This window comes from Bombina bombina, chromosome 3 (assembly GCF_027579735.1).
Source record: "Bombina bombina isolate aBomBom1 chromosome 3, aBomBom1.pri, whole genome shotgun sequence".
In the NCBI taxonomy this organism is placed as follows: domain Eukaryota; kingdom Metazoa; phylum Chordata; class Amphibia; order Anura; family Bombinatoridae; genus Bombina; species Bombina bombina.
In genome coordinates, this window is record NC_069501.1 from 36,905,370 (window position 1) to 36,923,022 (window position 17,653).

At 39.2% G+C, this 17,653-nt stretch overlaps 1 protein-coding gene across 3 annotated transcripts in view; it reads left to right on the top strand.

Moving 5' to 3' along the window:
• The window catches only part of NR1I2 (nuclear receptor subfamily 1 group I member 2), a 483,563-nt gene that overhangs the window by 355,506 nt on the left and 110,404 nt on the right, over positions 1-17,653 (top strand). For all 3 annotated transcript variants that reach the window (XM_053705788.1, XM_053705789.1, XM_053705790.1), the window contains one exon: positions 16,881-17,026. In XM_053705788.1, coding sequence (XP_053561763.1) covers positions 16,881-17,026 — 146 coding nt within the window. The remainder of the gene's footprint in view (positions 1-16,880; positions 17,027-17,653) is intronic.

Genomic DNA, 17,653 nt, shown 5'->3' on the forward strand with positions numbered 1-17,653 from the left:
AATTTTCGTCCCTTTCGCAGAAACGGACCAGCCCCAAGTGCTACGTCCTCTAAGCAAGAGGGTAATACTTCTCAAGCCAAGCCAGCCTGGAGGCCAATGCAAGGCTGGAACAAAGGTAAGCAGGCCAAGAAACCTGCCACTGCTACCAAGACAGCATGAGATGTTGGCCCCCGATCCGGGACCGGATCTGGTGGGGGGCAGACTCTCTCTCTTCGCTCAGGCTTGGGCAAGAGATGTTCTGGATCCTTGGGCGCTAGAAATAGTCTCCCAAGGTTATCTTCTGAAATTCAAGGGGCTTCCCCCAAGGGGGAGATTCCACAGGTCTCAATTATCTTCAGACCACATAAAAAAACAGGCATTCTTACATTGTGTAGAAGACCTGTTAAAAATGGGAGTGATTCATCCTGTTCCATTAGGAGAATAAGGGATGGGGTTCTACTCCAATCTGTTCGTAGTTCCCAAAAAAGAGGGAACATTCAGACCAATCTTAGATCTCAAGATCCTAAACAAGTTTCTCAAGGTTCCATCGTTCAAAATGGAAACCATTCGAACAATTCTTCCTTCCATCCAGGAAGGTCAATTCATGACTACGGTGGATTTAAAGGATGCGTATCTACATATTCCTATCCACAAGGAACATCATCGGTTCCTAAGGTTCGCATTTCTGGACAAGCATTACCAGTTTGTGGCACTTCCGTTCGGATTAGCCACTGCTCCAAGAATTTTCACAAAGGTACTAGGGTCCCTTCTAGCGGTGCTAAGACCAAGGGGCATTGCAGTAGTACCTTACTTGGACGACATACTGATTCAAGCGTCGTCCCTTCCACAAGCAAAGGCTCACACGGACATTGTCCTGGCCTTTCTCAGATCTCACGGGTGGAAAGTGAACGTAGAAAAAAGTTCTCTATCTCCGTCAACAAGGGTTCCCTTCTTGGGAACAATAATAGACTCCTTAGAAATGAGGATTTTTCTGACAGAGGCCAGAAAATCAAAACTTCTAAACTCTTGTCAAATACTTCATTCTGTTCCTCTTCCTTCCATAGCGCAGTGCATGGAAGTAATAGGTTTGATGGTAGCGGCAATGGACATAGTTCCTTTTGCGCGAATTCATCTAAGACCATTACAACTGTGCATGCTCAGTCAGTGGAATGGGGATTATACAGACTTGTCTCCGACGATACAAGTAGATCAGAGGACCAGAGATTCACTCCGTTGGTGGCTGTCCCTGGACAACCTGTCACAGGGGATGAGCTTCCGCAGACCAGAGTGGGTCATTGTCACGACCGACGCCAGTCTGGTGGGCTGGGGCGCGGTCTGGGGACCCCTGAAAGCTCAGGGTCTTTGGTCTCGGGAAGAATCTCTTCTCCCGATAAATATTCTGGAACTGAGAGTGATATTCAATACTCTCAAGGCTTGGCCTCAGCTAGCAAAGGCCAAATTCATACAGTTTCAATCAGACAACATGACGACTGTTGCGTACATCAACCATCAGGGGGGAACAAGGAGTTCCCTGGCGATGGAAGAAGTGACCAAAATCATTCAATGGGCGGAGACTCACTCCTGCCACTTGTCTGCAATCCACATCCCAGGAGTGGAAAATTGGGAAGCGGATTTTCTGAGTCGTCAGACATTTCATCCGGGGGAGTGGGAACTCCATCCGGAAATCTTTGCCCAAATTACTCAATTGTGGGGCATTCCAGACATGGATCTGATGGCCTCTCGTCAGAACTTCAAGGTTCCTTGCTACGGGTCCAGATCCAGGGATCCCAAGGCGACTCTAGTAGATGCACTAGTAGCACCTTGGACCTTCAAACTAGCTTATGTATTCCCGCCGTTTCCTCTCATCCCCAGGCTGGTAGCCAGGATCAATCAGGAGAGGGCATCGGTGATCTTGATAGCTCCTGCGTGGCCACGCAGGACTTGGTATGCAGACCTGGTGAATATGTCATCGGCTCCACCATGGAAGCTACCTTTGAGACGAGACCTTCTTGTTCAAGGTCCGTTCGAACATCCGAATCTAGTCTCACTCCAACTGACTGCTTGGAGATTGAACGCTTGATCTTATCAAAGCGAGGGTTCTCAGATTCGGTCATTGATACCCTTGTTCAGGCCAGAAAGCCTATAACTAGAAAAATCTACCACAAAATATGGAAAAAATATATCTGTTGGTGTGAATCTAAAGGATTCCCTTGGGACAAGATAAAAATTCCTAAGATTCTATCCTTTCTTCAAGAAGGTTTGGAGAAAGGATTATCTGCAAGTTCTTTGAAGGGACAGATTTCTGCCTTGTCTGTATTACTTCACAAAAAGCTGGCAGCTGTGCCAGATGTTCAAGCCTTTGTTCAGGCTCTGGTTAGAATCAAGCCTGTTTACAAACCTTTGACTCCTCCTTGGAGTCTCAATTTAGTTCTTTCAGTTCTTCAGGGGGTTCCGTTTGAACCCTTACATTCCGTTGATATTAAGTTATTATCTTGGAAAGTTTTGTTTTTGGTTGCAATTTCTTCTGCTAGAAGAGTTTCAGAGTTATCTGCTCTGCAGTGTTCTCCTCCTTATCTGGTGTTCCATGCAGATAAGGTGGTTTTGCGTACTAAACCTGGTTTTCTTCCGAAAGTTGTTTCTAACAAAAACATTAACCAGGAGATAGTCGTGCCTTCTTTGTGTCCGAATCCAGCTTCAAAGAAGGAACGTTTGTTGCACAATTTGGATGTAGTTCGTGCTCTAAAATTCTATTTAGATGCTACAAAGGATTTTAGACAAACATCTTCCTTGTTTGTTGTTTATTCTGGTAAAAGGAGAGGTCAAAAAGCAACTTCTACCTCTCTCTCTTTTTGGCTTAAAAGCATCATCAGATTGGCTTACGAGACTGCCGGACGGCAGCCTCCTGAAAGAATCACAGCTCATTTCACTAGGGCTGTGGCTTCCACATGGGCCTTCAAGAACGAGGCTTCTGTTGATCAGATATGTAAGGCAGCGACTTGGTCTTCACTGCACACTTTTACTAAATTTTACAAATTTGATACTTTTGCTTCTTCTGAGGCTATTTTTGGGAGAAAGGTTTTGCAAGCCGTGGTGCCTTCCATCTAGGTGACCTGATTTGCTCCCTCCCTTCATCCGTGTCCTAAAGCTTTGGTATTGGTTCCCACAAGTAAGGATGACGCCGTGGACCGGACACACCTATGTTGGAGAAAACAGAATTTATGTTTACCTGATAAATTACTTTCTCCAACGGTGTGTCCGGTCCACGGCCCGCCCTGGTTTTTTAATCAGGTCTGATAATTTATTTTCTTTAACTACAGTCACCACGGTATCATATGATTTCTCCTATGCAAATATTCCTCCTTTACGTCGGTCGAATGACTGGGGAAGGCGGAGCCTAGGAGGGATCATGTGACCAGCTTTGCTGGGCTCTTTGCCATTTCCTGTTGGGGAAGAGAATATCCCACAAGTAAGGATGACGCCGTGGACCGGACACACCGTTGGAGAAAGTAATTTATCAGGTAAACATAAATTCTGTTTTTGTTCGTCCAACCTGGACTGTGATCTCAACAGATGCGAGTCTTTCAGGTTGGGGAGCTGTATGGGGATCTCTGACAGCGCAGGGGGTTTGGGAATCTCAGGAGGCGAGATTACCAATCAATATTTTGGAACTCCGTGCGATTTTCAGAGCTCTTCAGTTCTGGCCTCTTCTGAAGAGAGAATTGTTTATTTGTTTTCAGACAGACAATGTCACAACAGTGGCATATGTCAATCATCAAGGGGGGACTCACAGTCCTCAGGCTATGAAAGAAGTATCTCGGATACTTGTATGGGCGGAATCCAGCTCCTGTCTAATTTCTGCGGTTCACATCCCAGGTATAGACAATTGGGAAGCGGATTATGTCAGTCGCCAGATGTTACATCCGGACGAATGGTCTCTTCACCTAGACGTATTTCTTCAGATTGTTCAAATCTGAGGGCTTCCAGAAATAGATCTGATGGCATCTCATCTAAACAAGAAACTTCCCAGGTATCTGTCCAGATCCAGGGATACTCAGGCAGAAGTGGTGGACGCGTTGTCACTTCCTTGGAATTATCAACCTGCTTATATCTTTCCGTCTCTAGTTCTTCTGCCAAGAGTGATTTCCAAAATCCTAATGGAGCGTTCGTTTATACTGCTGGTGGCTCCAGCATGGCCGCACAGGTTTTGGTATGCGGATCTCGTTCGGATGGCAAGTTGCCAACCTTGGACACTTCCGTTAAGGCCAGACCTTCTATCTCAAGGCCCATTTTTCCATCAGGATCTCAAATCATTAAATTTGAAGGTATGGAGATTGAACGCTTAATACTTAGTTAAAGAGGTTTCTCTGATTCAGTGATTAATACTATGTTACAGGCTCGTAAATCTGTGTCTAGGAAGATCTATTACCGAATCTGGAAGACTTACATTTCTTGGTGTTCTTCACATAAATTTTCTTGGCATTCTTTTAGAATTCCTAGAATTTTACAATTTCTTCAAGATGGTTTGGATAAGGGTTTGTCTGCAAGTTCCTTGAAAGGTCAAATCTCTGCTCTTTCGGTTCTTTTTCACAGAAAGATTGCTAATCATCCTGATATTCATTGTTTTGTACAGGCTTTCTCCTCCTTGGAGTCTCAATTTGGTTCTGAGGGCTTTACAGGCTCCTCCATTTGAACCTATGCATTCTCTGGATATTAAATTACTTTCCTGGAAAGTTTTGTTCCTTCTGGCCATCTCTTCTGCTAGAAGAGTTTCTGAATTATCTGCTCTTTCTTGTGAATCTCCTTTTCTGATTTTTCATCAGGATAAGGCGGTGTTGCGGACTTCATTTAAATTTTTACCTAAAGTTGTGAATTCTAACAACATTAGTAGAGAAATTGTTGTCCCTTCATTGTGTCCTAATCCTAAGAATTCTCTGGAAAGAGCTTTACATTCTTTGGATGTAGTAAGAGCTTTGAAATATTATGTTGAAGCTACTAAAGATTTCAGAAAGACTTCTAGTCTATTTGTTATCTTTTCTGTTTCTAGGAAAGGTCAGAAGGCTTCTGCCATTTCTTTGGCGTCTTGGTTAAAGTCTTTGATTCATCATGCTTATGTAGAGTCGGGTAAATCCCCGCCTCAAAGGATTACGGCTCATTCTACTAGGTCAGTTTCTACTTCCTGGGCTTTTAGGAATGAAGCTTCTGTTGATCAGATTTGCAAAGCAGCAACTTGGTCTTCTTTGCATACTTTTACTAAATTCTACCATTTTGATGTTTTCTCTTCTTCTGAAGCAGTTTTTGGTAGAAAAGTACTTCAGGCAGCTGTTTCAGTTTGATTCTTCTGCTTATAATTTCAGTTTTTTTCATAATAAGATTAAAACTTTTTGATTTGGGTTGTGGATTATTTTTTCAGCGGAATTGGCTGTCTTTATTTTATCCCTCCCTCTCTAGTGACTCTTTTTGCGTGGAAGTTCCACATCTTGGGTATCTGCTATCCCATACGTCACTAGTTCATGGACTCTTGCTAATTACATGAAAGAAAACATAATTTATGTAAGAACTTACCTGATAAATTCATTTCTTTCATATTAGCAAGAGTCCATGAGGCCCACCCTTTTTGTGGTGGTTATGATTTTTTTGTATAAAGCACAATTATTCCAATTCCTTATTTTTTATGCTTTCGCTCCTTTCTTATCACCCCACTTCTTGGCTATTCGTTAAACTGAATTGTGGGTGTGGTGAGGGGTGTATTTATAGGCATTTTAAGGTTTGGGAAACTTTGCCCCTCCTGGTAGGAATGTATATCCCATACGTCACTAGCTCATGGACTCTTGCTAATATGAAAGAAATGAATTTATCAGGTAAGTTCTTACATAAATTATATTTTTTTGACAGATTTGTAAAAAATTTTAATGCAATTTTTTAAAAACAAATCTTAGTATTCATTCATATGCATGATTTGAAATATTTGTTTGCTGTTTCTTTAACCCCTTTACCGATTAGGGGGAGCTACACTACAGAAAAAAAATGGGGTGCAGGGTCTGGGGGTCCATACTAACGATAGCCGGAGGTGGGAGGACCACTAAAAAACAAACATATATTTAGGTATTTTATAGGTACTGGCAGACCTGAGATGGCGGACACTAGTTAGAGCGGGGAGGGTTTAAGAGCTTGGCAAAAACAAAGAAAGCTGCACTAGGAAGGCACAAAGGTAAAAGCTAAAACAAGGCTTTTATTGAATTAAAATTAAAACATAGGGTATGAAACAACAAAGCTCCTTGCGCATTTTGTGCCGCCACAGGGCACTTAATCATAATGATTCCTATGATTACGTGCCCTGTGGCGGCACGAAACGCGTAAGAAGCTTTGTTGTTTCATGCCCTATGTTTTAATTTTGATTCAATAAAAGCCTTGTTTTAGCTTTTACCTTTGTGCCTTCCTAGTGCAGCTTTCTTTGTTTTTTCCTTGGACTTTTAGCGGCTGACTCAGTCGTGCTCAGTGTGCACCTCTTGGGGCTGTGTGTGTGTTCTTACCTCATTTCCGGGTGGCGTTTTCGGCTCAGTCTGACATGCGGAGGATCTGTAGTGGCTTTCTTTGTTTGTATCAGGGTTTCAGAGCTGTTTGGGAGGGATCAGGGAGGTTGGAGGGTAAGGGGGATCCTACACTGCAGAAAGTAAAAATAAATTAAAAAAAAAATAAATTAAAAAAAATGCCTTAAAGGGACAGTCTACTCCAGAATTTTTGTTTAAAACGATAGATAATGCCTTTATTACCCATTACCCAGTTTTCAATAACCAACACAGTTATATTAATATACCTTTTACCTCTTTGATTACCTTGTATCTAAGCCTCTGCAGACTATCCCCTTATTTCAGTTCTCTAGCCAATCAGCGCCCTCTCATATGTAACTCCACGAGTATGAGCTCCATGTTATCTATATGGCACACATGAACTAATGCCCTTTAGCTGTGAAAAACTGTCAAATGCAATCAGATAAGAGGTAGCCTTCAAGGGCTAAGAAATTAGCATATGAGCCTACATAGCTTTCAACTAAGAATACCAAGAGAACAAAGCAAATTTGATGATAAAAGTAAATTGAAAAGTTGTTTAAAATTGCATGTCCTATCTGAATCATGAAAGTTTAATTTTGACTAGACTATCCCTTTAAATCTTCATATTGGCAGACTTTCTGCCAGTACCAAAGATGGTGGTGACCAGTGGAGGGTAAGGGAGGGAAGAGGGATGTTTGGGATGGATCAGGTGGTGGGAAGTGTCAGGTGATCTCTACACTTAAGCTAAAATTAACCTTACAAGCTACCGAATTAACCCCTTCACTGCTGGGAATAATAGAAGAGTGGTGCGCAGCTGCAATTATATGGCTTCTAATTACCAAAAAGCAATGGCAAAGCCATATATGTCTGCTATTTCTGAACAAAGGGGATCCCAGAGAAGCTTTTACAACCATTTGTGTCATGATTGCACAATCACTATGTAAATAATTTCAGTGAGAAAGTTTGTGAAAAAGTTAACTTTTTTATATAATCGTATTTGGCAGTGAAATGGTGGCATGAAATATACGAAAATGGGCCTAGATCAATACCTTGGGTTGTCTACCTAAAAAAATATATGTAGTTTTGACAGGTAAATAAATAAAAAATAAAAAACAAGGCTCTATTTCTGTTTGAATGGAGTGATAGCAAAAGTGCTAAAAACGATCCAGTATTTTGGGCAAGCTCTTCTCTAAAAGTCCTGGAAGTGAATGGTTTAAAGGGACATAAAACAAAAAAAAAATGATCTTATGATTCAGATAGAACATACAATTTCAAGCAACTTTCCAATTTATTTAGATAATTAAATTTGCTTCATTCTCTTGGTATCCTTTGTTGAAGTAGCAGCAATGATGTACTACTGGGAGCTAATCACAAGAGGCTTGTATGTGCAGTCACCAATCAGCAGCTAGCTCCCAGTAGTGCCTTTCTGCTTCTGAGTCTACCTATGTATCATTTCCAGCAAAGGATATCAAGAGAACAAAGCAAATTAGATCATAGAAGTAAATCGGAAAGTTATTTAAAAATACATTTTCTATCTAAATCGTTTTATGTCCCTGTAATGCTCACTTAATAGAACTGAATTTAAACCTTATGTGACTGTGTTTATAGACCCTCTAGGGCCAAGCTCAACACATCCTAAGAGCAAATACAATTTTACTGCTGGTTCTTAACAGCTTGTATTATTCTACAGATATCATCATACGTACATCCTGATTTGTCTACTATATCATCATATGTACATCCTTATTTGTCTCCTATATCATCATACGTACATCCTTATTTGTCTCCTATATCATCATACATACATCCTTATTTGTCTCCTATATCATCATACATCCTTATTTGTCTCCTATATCATCATACATCCTTATTTGTCTCCTATGTCATCATACATCCTTATTTGTCTCCTATATCATCATACATCCTTATTTGTCTCCTATATCATCATACGTACATCCTTATTTGTCTCCTATATCATCATACATACATCCTTATTTGTCTCCTATATCATCATACATCCTTATTTGTCTCCTATATCATCATACATCCTTATTTGTCTCCTATGTCATCATACATCCTTATTTGTCTCCTATATCATCATACATCCTTATTTGTCTCCTATATCATCATACGTACATCCTTATTTGTCTCCTATATCATCATACGTACATCCTTATTTGTCTCCTATATCATCATACATACATCCTTATTTGTCTCCTATATCATCATACATACATCCTTATTTGTCTCCTATATCATCATATGTTCCTCCTTATTTGTCTCCTATATCATCATACATACATCCTTATTTGTCTCCTATATCATCATACATCCTTATTTGTCTCCTATATCATCATACATACATCCTTATTTGTCTCCTATATCATCATACGTACATCCTTATTTGTCTCCTATATCATCATACATCCTTATTTGTCTCCTATATCATCATACGTATATCCGTATTTGTCTCCTATATCATCATACGTACATCCTTATTTGTCTCCTATATCATACGTACATCCTTATTTGTCTTCTATATCATCATACGTACATCTTTATTTGTCTCCTATATCATCATATGTACATCCTTATTTGTCTTCTATATCATCATATGTACATCCTTATTTGTCTTCTATATCATCATACGTACATCTTTATTTGTCTCCTATATCATCATATGTACATCCTTATTTGTCTCCTATATCATCATATGTACATCCTTATTTGTCTTCTATATCATCATACGTACATCTTTATTTGTCTCCTATATCATCATACGTACATCCTTATTTGTCTCCTATATCATCATATGTACATCCTTATTTGTCTCCTATATCATCATATGTACATCCTTATTTGTCTCCTATATCATACGTACATCCTTATTTGTCTCCTATATCATCATACGTACATCCTTATTTGTTTCCTATATCATCATATGTACATCCTTATTTGTCTCCTATATCATCATATGTACATCCTTATTTGTCTCCTATATCATCATATGTACATCCTTATTTGTCTTCTATATCATCATATGTACATCCTTATTTGTCTCCTATATCATCATACATACATCCTTATTTGTCTCCTATATCATCATACGTACATCTTTATTTGTCTCCTATATCATCATACGTATATCCTTATTTGTCTCCTATATCATCATATGTACATCCTTATTTGTCTTCTATATCATCATACGTACATCCTTATTTGTCTCCTATATCATCATATGTACATCCTTATTTGTCTCCTATATCATCATACGTATATCCTTATTTGTCTCCTATATCATCATACATACATCCTTATTTGTCTCCTATATCATCATACGTACATCTTTATTTGTCTCCTATATCATCATACGTACATCCTTATTTGTCTCCTATATCATCATACGTACATCCTTATTTGTCTCCTATATCATCATACGTACATCCTTATTTGTCTCCTATATCATCATACATCCTTATTTGTCTCCTATATCATCATACATCCTTATTTGTCTCCTATATCATCATACATCCTTATTTGTCTCCTATATCATCATACGTACATCTTTATTTGTCTCCTATATCATCATACATCCTTATTTGTCTCCTATATCATCATACGTATATCCGTATTTGTCTCCTATATCATCATACGTATATCCGTATTTGTCTCCTATATCATCATACGTATATCCTTATTTGTCTCCTATATCATCATACATACATCCTTATTTGTCTCCTATATCATCATATGTACATCCTTATTTGTCTCCTATTTCATCATATGTACATCCTTATTTGTCTCCTATATCATCATACGTACATCCTTATTTGTCTCCTATATCATCATACATACATCCTTATTTGTCTCCTATATCATCATACATCCTTATTTGTCTCCTATGTCATCATATGTACATCCTTATTTGTCTCCTATTTCATCATATGTACATCCTTATTTGTCTCCTATATCATCATACATACATCCTTATTTGTCTCCTATATCATCATACATACATCCTTATTTGTCTCCTATGTCATCATATGTACATCCTTATTTGTCTCCTATTTCATCATACGTACATCCTTATTTGTCTCCTATATCATCATACATACATCCTTATTTGTCTCCTATATCATCATATGTACATCCTTATTTGTCTCCTATTTCATCATATGTACATCCTTATTTGTCTCCTATATCATCATACGTACATCCTTATTTGTCTCCTATATCATCATACATACATCCTTATTTGTCTCCTATATCATCATACATCCTTATTTGTCTCCTATGTCATCATATGTACATCCTTATTTGTCTCCTATTTCATCATACGTACATCCTTATTTGTCTCCTATATCATCATACATACATCCTTATTTGTCTCCTATGTCATCATATGTACATCCTTATTTGTCTCCTATTTCATCATATGTACATCCTTATTTGTCTCCTATTTCATCATATGTACATCCTTATTTGTCTCCTATATCATCATATGTACATCCTTATTTGTCTCCTATATCATACGTACATCCTTATTTGTCTCCTATATCATCATACGTACATCCTTATTTGTTTCCTATATCATCATATGTTCCTCCTTATTTGTCTCCTATATCATCATATGTACATCCTTATTTGTCTCCTATATCATCATACGTACATCCTTATTTGTCTCCTAAACAGAGCTCTTAAATATTAATGCTGGTTTCTAAATATGAAATAAATTTACAGTCCCTGTCCTAGGGGTCAGATTGTTCTCAACTTGTGTCTTTTCATGTCATAAACAAATGCATGTTTTTATTTTCTGTCTGAAATGACCAACACATGTGTTTTGTCAGATAAATGCTATTAGGTAGTGCATTGGTGTGACAGTACCTACATTACATAACTGTTTAACCTAAATGCCCATTGTATGCAGTGGACATTGGTAGATGTTGGAATTTGTGTTGGGTCTGTGCAATGTTATGATCAGGTTACCATGAACAAGATTTAACCCCTTAATGACAACAGTACTTTTCCATTTTCTGTCCGTTTGGGACAAAGGCTATTTTTACATTTTTGCGGTGTTTGTGTTTAGCTGTAATTTTCCTCTTACTCATTTACTGTACCCACACATATTATATACTGTTTTTCTCACCATTAAATGGACTTTCTAAAGATAGCATTATTTTCATCATATATTATAATTTACTATAAAAAATATATAAAATATGAGGAAAAAATGGAAAAAAAAAACACTTTTTCTAAATTTTAGCCTCAAAATCTGTTACACATCTGCAACCACCAAGAAACACCCATGCTAAATAGTTTCAAAATTTTGTCCTGAGTTTAGAAATATGTTTACATATGTTCTTTGTTTTTTTTGCAAGTTATAGGGCCATAAATACAAGTAACACTTTGCTATTTCCAAACCACTTTTTTTCAAAATTAGCGCTAGTTACATTGGGACACTGATATCTTTTAGGAATCTCTGAATATCCCTTGACATGTATATATTTTTTTTAGAAGACATCCCAAAGTATTGATCTTGGCGCATTTTGGTATATTTCATGCCACCATTTCACCGCCAAATGCGATCAAATACAAAAAATCGTTCACTTTTTCACAAATTTTTCACAAACTTTCGGTTTCTCACTGAAATGGTTTACAAACAGCTTGTGCAATTATGGCATAAATGGTTGTAAATGCTTCTCTGGCATCCCCTTTGTTCAGAAATAGCAGACATATATGGCTTTGGTGTTGCTTTTTGGTAATTAGAAGCCGCTAAATGCCACTGCGCACATAAGTGTATTATGCCCAGCAGTGAAGGGGTTAATTAGGGAGCATGTACGGAGCTTTTTGGGGTAATTTTAGCTTTAGTGTAGTGTAGTAAACAACCCAAAGTATTGATCTAGGCACATTTTGGTATATTTCATGCCACCATTTCACCGCCAAATACGTTCAAATAAAAAAAAAACTTTACATTTTTCACAATTTTTGGTTTCTTACTGAAATTATTTACAAACATCTTGTGCAATTATGGCACAAATGGTTGTAAATGCTTCTCTGGGATCCCCTTTTTTCAGAAATAGCAGACATATATGGCTTTGGCGTTGCTTTTTGGTAATTATAAGGCCGCAAAATTCCGCTGCGCATCACACGTGTATTATGGCTAGCAGTAAAAGGGTTAATTAGGTAGCTTGTAGGGAGCTTGCAGGGTTAATTTTAGCTTTAGTGTAGAGATCAGCCTCCCACCTGAAACATCAGACCCCCTGATCCCTCCCAAACAGCTCTCTTCCCTCCCCCACCCCACAATTGTTCCCGCCATCTTAAGTACTGGCAGAAAGTCTGCCAGTACTAAAATAAAAGGTATATTTGTTTTTTTGGGGGTTTTTTTATAGCATATTTACATATGCTACTGTATAGAATCCCCCCTTAGCCAGCCCCCAACCTCACGGATCCCCCATCAAACAGTTCTCTAACCTTCCTCCTCTAGCTTAATGGGCGCCATCTTGGGTACTGGCAGCTGTCTGCCAGTATCCAGTTTAGTAAAAAAAATATGCTTTTATTATTTTTTTTCCTTTTTTTGCCATTTTCTGTAGTGTATCTTCCCCCCCTCCTCCCAGAACCCTTCGATTGTTTTTGAAATTAAAATCCCCCCTTTTCTCCCAATTTTGTATTAGATTTTTCTGTAGTGTAGCAGTTCCCACCCGCTCCCGCCCCGTGCACGCGCCCGCTGCCCCCCGTGCATGCGCCCGTCCGTGCGCGCCCCCGGACACTGCCGCCTCCGATCCGGCCTCCCCTCCACATAACAGGCCCTTGGCACGCCGCCCACCCGCCTCCCTGCCTTGCTCCCATCCCCAAAAACTCTCCGGAGCAGAGAGGGCCACAGAGTGGCTCTCTCTGCATCAGAGGCTTATAAAGGGGTATTGCAGGATGCCTCCATTACTGCAATACCCTCAGAGCTGCTGGAAGCGATTGCAGTCGCTTCCAGCACTCTGTTAGACAACTGACGTATAAGGCACGTCTATTGTCATTAACTGCTTGTTAATGCATGACGTACCTGGTACGTCAGTTGTCATTAAGGTGTTAATGCCTTTAAAAGGACCATATTAAGGGTCTGTGACAGACCAGATGTCATTCACATACACCTAGATTACGAGTTTTGCGCTAAACAGGGTGCGAAACTAGCACCAAAAAAGTTGCGTTATTTCACTCTCCATAGCACTGCCATTACGAGTTACTGAAAAGCCTCCTTGTGTGTGCGATATGGTGGCGTTAAGCTCCATACTACAAAAAAGTTAAGGGCTGCTTTGACATGCTCGTGCACGCTTTCCCCCATAGAAAAAACACCTGAAGTGCAGAATGAAAAATCTCAGTAACGCAACCCAATTCATGTCTATGGGGAAAAAACCCCTAGTCTAAACACCCCTAATCCGCCGCCCCCGACATCGCCTACACCTAAATAAAGTTAATAACCCCGATTTTGCCACTCCCTGACATCACCGACATTATAACAAAGCTATTAACCCCTAATTTGCCGCTCCCCGACATTGCTGACACTATAATAAAGCTATTAACCCCTAATCTGCCGCTCCCTGACATCGCCGACACTATAATAAAGTTATTAAACCCTAAACCTCCAGCCTCCCTCATCGCAGCCACTAAATAAACCAATTAAACCCCTAAACCTTCGTCTTCCACACCGCCACCACTAAATAAACCTATTAACCCTTAAACCTCCGACGTCTCCACAACTAAATAAACCTATTAACCCCTAAACCGCCGGCCCTTCACATCGCAAAACACTAAATTAAATTAAAACCCCTAAACCTAACACCCCCCTAACTTTAAATTAAAATTACAATAAAACTATATTTAAATAAATAAAAACTTACCTGTGAAATAAAAATAAACGTACCACTAAACTATAAATTAAGATTACTATTCTAATAAAATAAAAAAATACTACCAATTAAAAAATCTAAATTACAAATTTAAAAAAATAAAAATCTAACAACATAAAAAATAATAAACACTAAATTAAGAAAAATAAAACACTAAGCTTACAAAAAATAATAAACGAAATTATCAAAAATAAAAACAATTACACCTAATCTAATAGCCCTATAAAAATAAAAACACCCCCTAGCCTACAATAAACTACCAATAGCCCTTAAAAGGGCCTTTGTAGGGCATTGCCCTAAGTCAAACAGCTCTTTTACCTGTAAAAAAAATACAAATCCCAGCAACCGTAAAACCCACCACCCAACCAAAGCCCCAAAATAAAAAAACCTAACTCTAAAAAAAAAAAAAAAAAAATAAGCTACCCATTGCCCCTAAAGGGGCATTTGTATGGGCATTGCCCTTAAAAGGGCATTTAGCTCTTTTTCAAATTGCCCAAACCCTAATCTGAAGGAAAAAAAAACACCCCAAAAAAATACCTAACACTAACCCCAGAATATCTTCTCATGGTTCCTGAATTCCGGACATCCATCTCCATCCAGGCGGCGAGAAGTCTTCATCCAGGCAGCGACATCTTCATCCATCGCGGGGGTGTCTTCTAGCTTCATCCCGGCGGCGCGGAGCAGCAAAGACATCCAGCGTGGAGTGTCCTCTTCATACGGTCCCCGCCGTACACCTGAAGCTTCAATGCAAGGTAGCCGTTTCAAAATGGTGTACCTTGCATTCCTATTGGCTGATTTGATTGAGCTTCTGAAATCCTTAAACAGCCAAAAGGATGAGAGCTACTGAAATCCTATTGGCTGATTTGAACAGTCAATAGGATTTCAGTAGTTCTCATCCTATTGGCTGATTTGAAATTGAAGAATCAAATCAGCCAATAGGAATGCAAGGTATGCCATTTTGAAACGGCTACCTTGCATTGAAGCTTCAATGTACGGCGGGGACCGTATGAAGAGAACACTGCACGCTGGATGTCTTCGACGCTCCGCGCCGCCAGGATGAAGATAGAAGATGCCCCCGCGATGGATGAAGATGTTGCCGTCTGGATGAAGACTTTTCGTGGATGTAGATGGATGTCTGGACTTCAGGAACCGTGAGTAGATATTCTGGGGTTAGTGTTAGGTATTTTTTTTTATTTCTTGCTGTGTTTTTTTTTTCATATTAGGGTTTGGCCAATTCAAAAAAAAGAGCTAAATGCCCTTTTAAGGGCAATGAAAAAGAGCTGAATGCCCTTTTAAGGGCAATGCCCATACAAATGCCCCTTTAGGGGCAATGGGTAGCTTAGTTTTTTTTTTTAGAGTTAGGTTTTTTATTTTGGAGGGTTGGTTGGATGGTGGGTTTTACTATTGGCAGGACTTTGTATTTTTTTTTACAGGTAAAAGAGCTGTTCAATTTAGGGCAATGCCCTACAAAAGGCCCTTTTTTAGGGCTATTGGTAGTTTATTGTAGGCTAGGGGGTGTTTTTATCTGGGGGGGGGGGGCTTTTTTATTTTTATAGGGCTATTAGATTAGGTGTAATTGTTTTTATTTTTTGTAAGCTTAGTGTTAATTATTTTTTGTAATTTAAGATTTGTTTTTAAATTTCGTAATGTTAGGTTTTTTTAAATTTGTAATTTAGATTTTTTAATTGGTAGTATTTTTTTATTTTATTAGAATAGTAATGTTAGCTTAATTTATAGTTTAATGGTAGGTTCATTTGTATTTCACAGGTACGTTTTTATTCAAATATAGTTACATTGTAATTTTAATTTAAAGTTAGGGGGGGTGTTAGGTTTAGGAGTTAATAGTTTAATTTAGTGTTTCGCGAAATGGGGGGCCGGTGGTTTAGGGGTTAATAACTTTATTATAGTGTCAGAGATGTCGGGGAGCGGCAAATTAGGGGTTAATAGCTTTATTATAGTATCGGCGATGTCGGGGCGGCAGATTAGGGGTTAATAAATTTATTTAATAGTCGCGATGTGGGCGGCGGTTTAGGGGTTAATAGGTCATTTATAAGTGTTAGTGAACTTTGTAACAGTTTAGTTATGGGTTTTGTGAAACATTTTTGTTACACAAAACCCATAACTACTGCTCTCAGATGGCGGTATGGATCGTGTCAGTATAGGCTGTAACGCAAGCTATCAAAACCCCACACAAAAACGTCATTTTTTTTAGTGTGGAATGGACGTTGCGTTACAGGCTAAAATGCTTGTGGTATAGCTATACCGACACAACTTGTATTAGTGCGTTACTGCCATTACGCTGAAATTGCGTTTTTTACAGCATTAAACCTGTAATGCAAAACTCGTAATCTACCTGTTAGTTATCATTATAGTGTAGTTATTTAACCATTTGTTGTTATAAATATACAACTAATACAGCTTTTATTGTTTGTGCATCTATTGTGGCCCTTTAAAACAGGAAGCAGAGCATTGAGGACCAGATTGCTCTGCTGAAGGGCTGTGCGCTGGAGCTGTGTGTTATTCGATTCAATACTGTGTTTAACTGTGAGAAGCAATGCTGGGAGTGTGGACCAAACAAGTATGACCTTGATGATATGGCTCTCGGTAAGGTCCTCCCTTTTCTATCTCTTCGTCTTGTTTGCTCGTGTTCTTTTGTCTCATATTATCCAGTGAACATTTTGTTTATATCTCATCATGGGCACTTGTCTTGTGTACAATCTCTCTTTTGTGTACTCAACCACTAGTACTCATGTGTCTACCATTTGTCACTCTTGAATAACCTTTCTGTCTTGCACACACTTTCTCACATCTGCCGCACTGAAATCACCTCCTTATCTGTTTTTATGCTGATCTTTCACCTTTCACACCCCTTTCTCTCACGCACACCCCTTTCCCTCACACACACCCCTTTCTCTCACACACACACCCCTTTCTCTCTCACACACCCCTTTCTCTCTCACACACCCCAGTTCTCTCTCATACACCCCTTTCTCTCTCATACACCCCTTTCTCTCTCACACACCCCTTTCTCTCTCACACACCCCTTTCTCTCTCACACACCCCTTTCTCTCTCACACACCCCTTTCTCTCTCACACACCCCTTTCTCTCTCACACAACCCTTTCTCTCACACACACCCCTTTCTCTCACACACCCCTTTCTCTCACACACACCCCTTTCTCTCACACACACCCCTTTCTCTCACACACCCCTTTCTCTCACACACAACCCT